At 38.3% G+C, this 11,302-nt stretch overlaps 1 protein-coding gene across 1 annotated transcript in view; it reads right to left on the bottom strand.

Annotated features, from left to right (window-relative positions):
* The window catches only part of LOC114658388 (serine/threonine-protein kinase N2-like), a 161,818-nt gene that overhangs the window by 77,528 nt on the left and 72,988 nt on the right, over positions 1–11,302 (bottom strand). The window contains exons 3-4 of the mRNA XM_051932786.1: positions 8,475–8,629; positions 1,018–1,147 (exon numbers count right to left, since the gene is read on the bottom strand). Coding sequence (XP_051788746.1) covers positions 1,018–1,147; positions 8,475–8,629 — 285 coding nt within the window. The remainder of the gene's footprint in view (positions 1–1,017; positions 1,148–8,474; positions 8,630–11,302) is intronic.

Raw genomic sequence — 11,302 nt, 5'->3', positions numbered from 1 at the left:
TTATACAGGAAAATATTTTACTTTATTCAAAGAGCATTATTATTTAATATATGCCAATAATTTAATTTTGATTCATTTCTCATGTACATCTACAGCTGTATGTTAATAAAAGTGCCTTTGTGACATTTGAGACATGTGGCTTTGACTCAGAACTGCCTTTTTGTTATTTTATGGGATGAAAAAATATTGAGATATATATCTTATATCGCCACTCAGCTGAAAAATATCAAGATATGATTTTTGGTCCATATCGCCCAGCCTAATACATGGTTTTAAGTATATTGCAAGGAAGCTTTTTTCGGTGGAGCAATATTTTGTTAGATAGTAAGCCTGTTAAAACCAGGACATTTTGATATTCTTCAATTACTTATTATGATGCATAGGCTGAAATGGGGAATGTCCCTATCACAGTCTGGTCACCCTAGTAAATTATACTGACAGTGACTCATTCTGATCTGCAAATAATGGTACTGTGAGGCTGGTTTAGTGCAAGTTATTAGTTGATTTAGTTTAAGTTTAGTTAATACTAAGTACATGTTTGTTTACTTTATACCCTTTAGCATTATGCACATCTAAATAACCGTTTGTTTTCCTTGCTTGTATTTTATACTTTTACAGTTAGAAAGTTATTTTTTTTAGGTGGGGTAATATGTCTGATGTACTGATGCACTCCTTCTCTTTTGCTTGCTATCAGTAGCAACTATCAGAGGTGAAAAAGAGGAAAATAAACAAGTTGGTGTAACCACTGTCACGGTAAAATGAAAACCATACACTAACTTGTAATTGAAGATGCACAGAATGCTGCTTCGCTTTAAGGTAGACAAGTTTGCAAATGTGTGAATGCTTTTCAATAGGAGATAACTTAACAAAAATTGAATGGACTCAACAAATTTCCTTGAAGAATAAGTGTACCACATTTCAACAAAATTCATTAACAGGGCCTAGATGTTTAATGTGGACAGATGAACTGACGGACATGTCTATCACAATAAGCAAGCCCATCTAAAAACTACTTACCTATACCTTCAGTATTATCAAAGGCTACTTCACTCGCCTGCGCTGCTTTAAGAATTTGCATTCTGATGACTTCAATTTTTGTCTTGCTGTCCTGAAGCATTTGTTGTGCAGCAGCAAGCAGCTTTCGATCCTACGATATATCCAACAATAAAACATTAACACAGACATAAAATGCGAACTCCACACTGACTTACCAGATCAGGAATCTAAGCCAGGATATGATAAAAGCAGATTTAGGGGATTACAATAAAAAAATCCCCAAAAAAAACAGAGGATTCAAGAAGTATAATAAATTGAAATTAAGAACCCTTCTGCTTAAAATATCAGCATACTATTCAATATTTATAAATACAAAATGAAAAGAAATGCGACACAAACACAAAATACCAAAACATAAGGAGAAATTATATAGTACATACACACACACACATATATATATATATATATATATATATATATATACAGAATCACAGATACACATGTATAAAGGACAGGAGGTCAAATTTTAGGTCGTGACAATCGGAGTTACAGAATTTTCCCATCATGCCCTGTATTTGGTGCACTTGAAGACAGGCTTATGATCTGGTATATTCAGGTAGTTGGTGGGAGTTGCAAACAACAAAGGCATAGTTTATCGTACCTGTTGCTATATGCCATTTGGTCCCTATACTAGCGAGGCATGTGTTTAACTTACATACTTAACATTAATTCAAGTCATTTTAAAGTGGATGCAGGACTCTAAGGACGTGTCTTCATGCCTCTTCGGTTAACAAAAGATACACAAAATGTTACGATGCATTTGATGCATGGCATATATCCACTTTGGAAACTTAGGTGGGCCTGCATCTCTTAATAAAAGATCAAATTTCTGCCCATGGTACACAAGAGGGATTCATTCCTGAACTTCATTAAGCAAGAGTACGAATTATAACCACTAAATCTGAGGTCATGATCTTATCTTGGAAAAAATGTTGATGCTCTCTAAACCTGGTATGGGAAGTAGTAGAGCCAAGTGGAGTTGTTTTGGTATCTCAGGTTCTTGTTCATGAGAGAAGGTAAAGCGATTGTCAGACTTCTCAGCAGGGGCCATTTTGTGATGTTATTCAGGATTATGCGAGCAATAACCTCTGATAAAGCTTTTGATTTACCAGCTAATCTATATTCCTGAGAGGAGATTGCAGGAATAAGGTTCAGAGTATAAGAGGCCAAAATGAGGTTCCTGCAAAGTACTGATGGGATCATTTTCTATGACATGAGGAGTTCAATAACTATATACAAATACCCTGGAAAAGAGCTGCTACTTTTCTTGCCAGCAAGGAGTTAGCTGTGCTTGTAGTGATGATACCCCCAGACAGAATCTGATAAGACCTTTTTTCTCCTTAACACTAGAATTACCAGAGCCTACGAAAAAACTCATAGATCCGGCCCACCTTAAATCCCATCGCAACTATCAGTCAGCATCATTTGTCCTGTAAATGTGCCGATAAAGACAAGCAGCCTGCTATTCCATCCCCCCAATGCCACAGAACATGCACAAAGTTCTCCCAGCTCATGCATTGATTATCTGGGAGTGAAGTGCTGGAGTTTTAGAGTGGAAATAATAAGATCATTATTTGGGACACATGCATTTCATGTGTGTTCCGTTTCTACAATAATCTGTGTAAACACATTGTTAAAACAAACGTTTTTCATATTTTAGTAGTAAATGCCAAAATGTTGGCATAAATGATATAATGTGTGAGGCCTGAAGTCCAAAGATCAAATAAACACTTTCACACAAGGTTCAAGGAGTTCAAGGATAAGACAACAGCTTCCGTGGCGTAGCGGTAAGATTTGCTGACTTGTAATCAAGAGTCCCCAGTTCGATCCCGACTGTCTCCTATATTTTCCTTTTTCAGTAGTGAGCTGCTCTTATTGTTAATATTATACAGTAAACACATACATTTGGTTTGAGTCTGTAACAGACTATGTATATTTATAGTACATGTAAGAGTTACCTTTTTCCCCCCCCCCACTTTTATTCTCTCAGTCACAATCACGATACATACTACCGTCCTAGGGATCTGACGCTGTTAGTTTTTATTTGAAACTGGGAATAACTGTAGATGTGAGTGGTGTTTTGTGGCAATAGAACTGGACATTCTCTGATCTGGAGGGATAAAAGCTGACACAAATGCTGGTGAATCTGCCTTCTTCGTATCTCACCGTCACTTCATTTTTTTTTTATTCAGTTTTATTGAGTGTTCCTGCTCACGCTGAATTAGTATGCACCTTATGGTCTATGATGTCAAAAAACAAAACAAAAAAAAAAACAGACATAAGTATATATGATATTTGGAATTATTCATTTTATGACCTGTATAGTACATTTTGGAAAACATTATGGCACGGATACAACATTATTCTTATTATTCATTTTCATTCGCATAACATCTTGCGGTTGTAATCAGTGACCACGTGTTTTTTTTTTTTTTCCCCTGATCTTGCCAGTCTCCACGTTGCTGTATGGTGTTTCTTTTGTACTGCAGGAAATGCAGAGGAAAGATTAGTACAGAGAGGTCAGTTCAGTGCTATATGTAATTGTCAAATTCAAATGTTAACAGTTCACACACACACACACACACACAAGGACTGTCCTTCCTACATTTACGACATGTGTACCTGTTGCAATGTACACACTTCTCTCTATGCTGTGGTTTCTATTACACACCTGAAAGAAAGAGACAACATACGTGACATTTTGAAGAAATCATTTTATGACATGAATAGTACCAACCAGAAAACATCATCGTACTAATGCAATATTATTTGAAAATGAACAGTGTCAGATCTGGTGTGAATTTATGCTTCTGCTGTTACTTAGAGTCAGATCAGGAGGGGCGGGGTCAGGTGGGGGGTACAGCGTGATCGTGATTGAGAGAATAAAACTGAAAAAAGCTAACTTTTACAAGTACAATAAATTTATACCCAATGTCCCATATATTTGTCTCTTTCTTTTTTCTCCCTGCTGCGTCGACATCATGCCCCAGAAGGCATGAGCTTATTCAGTGCAAGCAGGAATATGCAGGTGGCCAGTTGCTGGGTGCTATAACAAGCTTGACTTGGCAGCAATCAACGCACATGTACTGTGCAAGGCATGCACGGGGGCCACCGAGAAAAGAACAGTGTTCATGGCTCACCTTGCAGAGGAACTTCGTTGTCGCATCTTACTAGAAAAGACGATGGAAAAAGAAAAGGAGGATGCAACAGCGACAAGTTTCTGTTCTAAGACAGCCGCTTTCCCCAGGAAAGTAAACTGAGTCAGTGTCAGGTGCCCTTTCGATGTAATAGGAACCAAAGCATAGAGAAGTGTGTACATTGCAACAGGTACACGTCATAAATGTAGGAAGGACAGTATATGAATAATGCTGCATCCGTGCCACAATGTTTTCCAAAATGTACTATACAGGTCATAAAATGAATAATTCTAAATATCATATATATCTATGTGTTTTTTTTGTTTTTGACATCATAGACCATAAGGTGCATACTAATTCAGCATGAGCAGGAACACTCAATAAAACTGAATTTTAAAAAAATTAAAGTGACGGTGAGATACAAATAAGGCAGATTCACCAGCATTTCTGTGTCAGCTTTTATCCCTCCAGATCAGAGAATGTCCAGTTCCATTGCCTCAAAACACCACTCATATTTACAGTTATTCCCAGTTTCAAATAAAAACTAACAGCGCCAGATCCCTAGGGCGGTAGTATGTATCGTGATTGTGACTGAGAGAATAAAAGTGGGAGGAAAAAAAAAAAAAACAACACAGTAACTTTTACAAGTACCATAAATGTACACCGTCTGTTACAGACGCAAACCAAATGTATGTGTGTACTGTATAATATTAACAATAAGAGCAGCTCACTACTGAAAAAGGCAAACATAAGAGGCAGAGGGGATCAAACCGGAGACTCTTGATTACAAGTCAGCAAATCTTACCGCTTCTCCACGAAAGCTGTTGTCTTATCCTTGAACTTTTTGTGAAAGTGTTTATTTAACCTTTGGACTTCAGGCCTCACACATTATATAGTTTATGCCAACATTTTGGCATTTACTACTAAAATATGAAAAACATTTGTTTTAACAATGTGTTTACACAGATTATTGCAGAAACGGAACACACATGAAATGCACGTGTTCCAAATAGCAATCTATTATTTCCACTCTAAAACTCCAGCACGTCACTCCCAGATAATCAAGGCATGAGCTGGGAGAACTTTTTGCACGTTCTGTGGCGGTGGGGGGTTGGAATAGCAGGCTGCTTGTCTTTATCGGCACATTTACAGGAAATAAGACACTGACGGACAGGTGCGATGGGATTTAAGGTGGGGCGGATCTACAACTTTTTTCGTAGGCTCTGGTAATTCTAGTGTTAAAGGCTAATTGAGATGTCAAGATGATATACTACAATACCAAACAGATCTGTGCATTATTTAATTCATACTAACAGGATAACATTGCAAAATCGCTGTCAGAAAGTTTAACCAAGTATTTAAATATTAGTAGGTGCATAATTGAACTCACTGCAAGATTCTCAGGTTGATGTTTTACTTAATGCAAATAATTTTATGGAAAGGAAAGAGGACATAGGGCATAGGGTAGGAGCAGTCCCTGGACAGAGCATCAGTCCATCGCAGAATGAACACACACAGACCAATTTAGTGTCTAATCCGCGCTGCGCAGCGCCTGTCGAGCTGCTGAACGGCGTTGGAAAAAAGATGGACTGATCGTTTCTAAACAGATTTTTAGGACTTCTCTATTCAACTTCCAGGCAGCCGTTAAGAAATCTAAACATGATTTCTTTGCTGATTTAGTATCCTGTCATTCTAAGAACCCTAGGGTCTTATTTAATTCAATTAATGCGGTCATTCGCCCTCATTCTGTGATGGGATTAAATAGCACTGTTCATTCATGTGAGCAGTTTCTATCATTCTTTGTCAGCAAAACTGATACTATCCGCTGTGGCATTGCTCAAACTGGCTAGGAACTTCCTACTGTTAAACAGGGCATTGTCTTAGAATCCTTTGATCTAGTCTCACTTTCACAGTTAAAAAGAACTACTGACATACTTAAACCAGCTCCCAGCCCTCTCGATATTGTTCCACCACGTCTCTTAGTGGAAGCCTTTGATGTTTTGGGCCCATCTTTACTAGCCATTATCAATGATTCTATAAGTGCGGGGGTTGTACCCTCATTTTTTAAACATGCTGCGGTCCGTCCCTGTCTAAAAAAGGCAGAATTAGATCCTGGAGTTTTAGCCAATTTTCGCTCAATTTCCCAACTGCCATTTCTGGCTAAAATTCTAGAAAGAATTAATTTATAATCAATTGGTCAATCACCTTAACTCCAATAATTTATTTGAGATCTACCAATCTGGCTTTAGGCATTTTCATGGTGTTGAAATGGCCCTCCTGAAAGTATTCAATGACATCTCTATTATTACGGACTCATACGGACTCAGGTGACGCGGCAGTCCTTCTCTTCGACCTGTCCGCTGCCTTTGACACCATGGACCATGAGATATTGCTGATGCAGCTTGAACATCTTGTGGGGCTTAAAGGGGCTGCTCTTAACTGGTTCAGGTCATATTTAACTGGTAGACACTTTTCAGTGACTTTAAATTCCTCTTTTTCGTCTACTGCTCCTGTTAAATATGGTGTTCCTCAGGGATCCATTTTGGGTCCTATTTTATTCTCTATATACCTTCACCCTATTCGAGCGATTTTTAGGAAATTTAACATTGCTTTTCACTGCTATGATGACACAGGATTATATTCCTGTCTGCAACTCTGCAATAAATCAACTACACAACTGTCTTTCTGAACTAAGATCCTGGATGGCTAATAATTTTCTTGATCTGAATCTAAATAAAACGGAGGTGCTTATAGAGGGTCCATCAGCTAAAGCCCAAATTGGTCTTGGACTTTTCGGCTCTGTCTTTTGCAAACCGCAAGTCCGCAATCTTGGTGTAATCTTTGACAGTAACCTCTCTTTTGAGAAACAAGTAAATTCTGTAGTCAAGAGTTGCTTTTTCCAGCTTCGTCTATTAGGTAAGATCAAGCCTATCTTCTAGGTATCTTGAGAAAGCTACTCATGCGTTTATTTTTTCTCGCCTTGATTACTGCAACTCGCTGTTTTCTGGGATTAGCAAATCCCTGATACACCGGTTACAGCTGGACCAAAATAATGCCGCTCGCTTTCTGGTCGGGGCAAGAAAGTACGATTCTGTTTCTCCTATTTTAGCTTCTTTACACTGGCTGCCTGTCAGTTTTCGAATTGATTTTAAAATCTTATTGCTAGTTTTTAAATCTTTACATGGGCTTGCTCCTGCCTATTTATCCGAATTGTGTGTTTTACACCAGCCATCCCGAGTGCTTAGATCTTCTGGTCAGTTGTCTCTTGTTGTCCCTCGTATCAAGTGTAAAACCAAGGGGGACAGGGCAGCAGCTGCTGCTCCTCGCCTGTGGAACTCTTTACATCAAATAAAGGAGTCGTCTACAATTGAACTGTTTAAAACAAGATTAAAGACTCATTTCTATTCACTTGCATTCCGTGACCTTCAGTAATACTGATGGTTTCCTCATTGTGATTATATAACATCACTTCTATTTTTATTTATGTTATTTTTTTTTTATTCTATTATTGTAAAACATTTTGGCCACAGCATTCCTATGTCGTTTTAAATGTGCTATATAAATAAATTGACATTGACATCTAACCTGCATGTCTGGACTGCAGAGAAAAATCTGAGCTATGGAGAAAACACAAGGAAACTTAGGAAGAAAAATGCTAGCTCCACAAAATGAGGCCCTGGGATGTGAACCCTGGTCTTCTTACTTCTAGGCAGCAGTGCTACAACTGTGCCACTGTACCGCCTGAATATTTCAGTATAAGAAATATATTTAAATTAATCAATACTTTTACACACCTGGAAACCTAACTTATTCAACAGAATGAAACAAAACAAAAGTTGTGGGGAACGATGAGCAATGTAACCCTACTAGGGTGGTTTAGTATTGGAAAACATACTAATTCCAGCAGATGCATTTGGGAATGTCATTAATTGCAATAGCACAGAATATACATTACCCAATGTAAATAGCAAAACACTAAATTCTAATTAAGCGTTCTTTACTGTCAATTCAGGACAATGTAGCTTGATTAAAAAAAATTAAACTAAGTATGCATCAAGATGTACAATTGTGTTATAATTTGACCATTTTCACGACTCTTCTGAGATTGACTTGCTGTTTATTACTATATATGTATTCTAATGTCGATGACCAAACAATCTTCAATACTAATATTTCTTTGCTACTGCAATAAACAGTCACCATAATCTAGCTAAATGCATAAAGCAACATGCCCTAACTATAAATGGTGTAAAGATTAATAAGACAAGTAGAAACAGTTACCTTAGATGAACCATTTGAATACATTTGGATCATGTTCTCTGCTCCTTGCTTCACTTTCTGCTCAATATCATGCTGTTTCTTCAATGCTGCTAGTCTGCTACTGTTTGTAGAGGTACGCATTTCACTATTTGGAGTGTCTGGTGTTCTTGGACAATCTAGACCAAATATTTCAGAACAAATTAAATCCTTTGTATCATTTTTCTGCAATGTAGACACAAAATTTAAAAAACTATTTTTCATAATCAAATATATTGTATGCTTTTAGATACATTTCAGTCTAAAACACTGGTAAATATTTCTCTTGGGGAAAAAAATGAAAATTGCAGTAAAGTAGCAATACAGAAGTAACACAGTCAATAATGAACCTCCATGTTCATCCTTCAAAATTACATATTTAAATTAGGCATGTTAAACATCTTAGCCTAAAAAATACAGAATGAAACTTATTTTGACTGAATAGCTGTAAAAAAATAAAGTCACATGACAGGAGTGTTAGTAAATGTGATATTACAGTGCATCCGGAAAGTATTCACAGCGCATCACTTTTTCCACATTTTGTTATGTTACAGCCTTATTCCAAAATGGATTAAATTCATTTTTTTCCTCAGAATTCTACACACAACACCCCATAATGACAACGTGAAAAAAGATTATTTGAGGTTTTTGCAAATTTATTAAAAATAAAAAAACTGAGAAATCACATGTACATAAGTATTCACAGCCTTTGCGCAATACTTTGTCGATGCACCTTTGGCAGCAATTTTAGCCTCAAGTCTTTTTAAATATGATGCCACAAGCTTGGCACACCTATCCTTGGCCAGTTTTTCCCATTCCTCTTTGCGGCACCTCTCAAGCTCCATCAGGTTGGATGGGAAGCGTCGGTGCACAGCCTTTTTAAGATCTCTCCAGAGATGTTCAATCAGATTCAAGTCTGGGCTCTGGCTGGGCCACTCAAGGACATTCACAGAGTTGTCCTGAAGTCACTCCTTTGATATCTTGGCTGTGTGCTGTCCTGCTGAAAGATGAACCGTCTCCCCAGTCTGAGGTCAAGAGCGCTCTGGAGCAGGTTTTCATCCAGGATGTGTCTGTACATTGCTGCAGTCATCTTTCCCTTTATCCTCACTAGTCTCCCAGTCCCTGCCGATGAAAAACATCCCCACAGCATGATGCTGCCACCACCATGCTTCACTGTAGGGATGGTATTGGCCTGGTGATGAGCGGTGCCTGGATTCCTCCAAACGTGACGCCTGGCATTCACACCAAAGAGTTCAATCTTTGTCTCATCAGACCAGAGAATTTTCTTTCTCATGGTCTGAGAGTCCTTCAGGGTGCCTTTTGGCAAACTCCAGGCGGGCTGCCATGTGCCTTTTACTAAGGAGAGGCTTCTGTCTGGCCACTCTACCATACAGGCCTGATTGGTGGATTGCTGCAGAGATGGTTGTCCTTCTGGAAGGTTCTCCTCTCTCCACAGAGGACCTCTGGAGCTCTGACAGAGTGACCATCAGGTTCTTGGTCACCTCCCTGACTAAGGCCCTTCTCCCCCGATCGCTCAGTTTTGATGGCCGGCCAGCTCTAGGAAGACTCCTGGTGGTTTCGAACTTCTTTCACTTACGGACGATGGAGGCCACTGTGCTCATTGGGACCTCCAAAGCAGCAGAACTTTTTCTGTAACCTTCCCCAGATTTGTGCCTCGAGACAATCTTGTCTCGGAGGTCTACAGACAATTCCTTTGACTTCATGCTTGGTTTGTGCTCTGACATGAACTGTCAACTGTGGGACCTTATATAGACAGGTGTGTGCCTTTCCAAATCATGTCCAATCAACCGAATTTACCACAGGTGGACTCCAATTAAGCTGCAGAAACATCTGAAGGATGCTCAGGGGAAACAGGATGCACCTGAGCTCAGTTTTGAGCTTCATGGCAAAGGCTGTGAATACTTATGTACATGTGCTTTCTCGATTTTTTTATTTTTAATAAATTTGCAAAAATCTCAAGTAAACTTTTTTCACGTTGTCATTATGGGGTGTTGTGTGTAGAATTCTGAGGAAAAAAATGAATTTAATCCATTTTGGAACAAGGCTGTAACATAAAATGTGGAAAAAGTGATGCGCTGTGAATACTTTCCGGATGCACTGTATGTCTCCATTTTTCAGGCATGGACGCCATTAACTATCACATAACCAATATAATTTGTTTTTCTTAATAATTCATTTACTACAACCTATTCCTTGCTTGCATCAATCAAGATTTTAGTTAAAAAGAAACCAAATTATATCATTAGTCAATTTGCCTGAAAACAAACTGCCTGAAATTAGTCTTGTAGTGTACTGTAAATATAAATAATGTGGTGTTGAGTGTTCAGTCATAAGTAGTGAAACAAGACAGAACAGTAACCCAGCTTTCATCTTTGGCACCTTTAAACACCTTATCGGAATTCCCTGTGGTGTTTAGCTTTTGTGGTAATGTGTCCATTTTTGCCCCCATTCTCTCCATAGCATTTCACTTCTTCCTCACATTTATCCACTGCTAGATCACTCTTCACTTCATCAACTGCAAAAACTATTTGCCTTGGGGACAATTTTTGCAAACATTAGCCCTGCCTTTTGCAAGATATCCGACTACCTCTCTTTCCATCTGAAAATTTTTCTTACAGTACTGAATCTTGGCTTTTCTTTTTTACCTCCTTGACAAGATTAAGGAGTGCTTCTTCTCACTTGTCAGTGTTGTCAGGTCCCTCTTCCTTTTTGTTTCTTTAAATATTCAACTCTGCATGGATCATTTGGACATTAGAGACAGATTTGTGGTGGAAATAGTGCATAGGGTGGTT

The sequence above is a fragment of the Erpetoichthys calabaricus genome, chromosome 10 (genome assembly GCF_900747795.2).
Source record: "Erpetoichthys calabaricus chromosome 10, fErpCal1.3, whole genome shotgun sequence".
Classification (NCBI taxonomy): Eukaryota; Metazoa; Chordata; class Cladistia; order Polypteriformes; family Polypteridae; genus Erpetoichthys; species Erpetoichthys calabaricus.
Note: the sequence above shows the minus strand (reverse complement) of the source record. Positions and strands in the feature narration are given on the sequence as shown.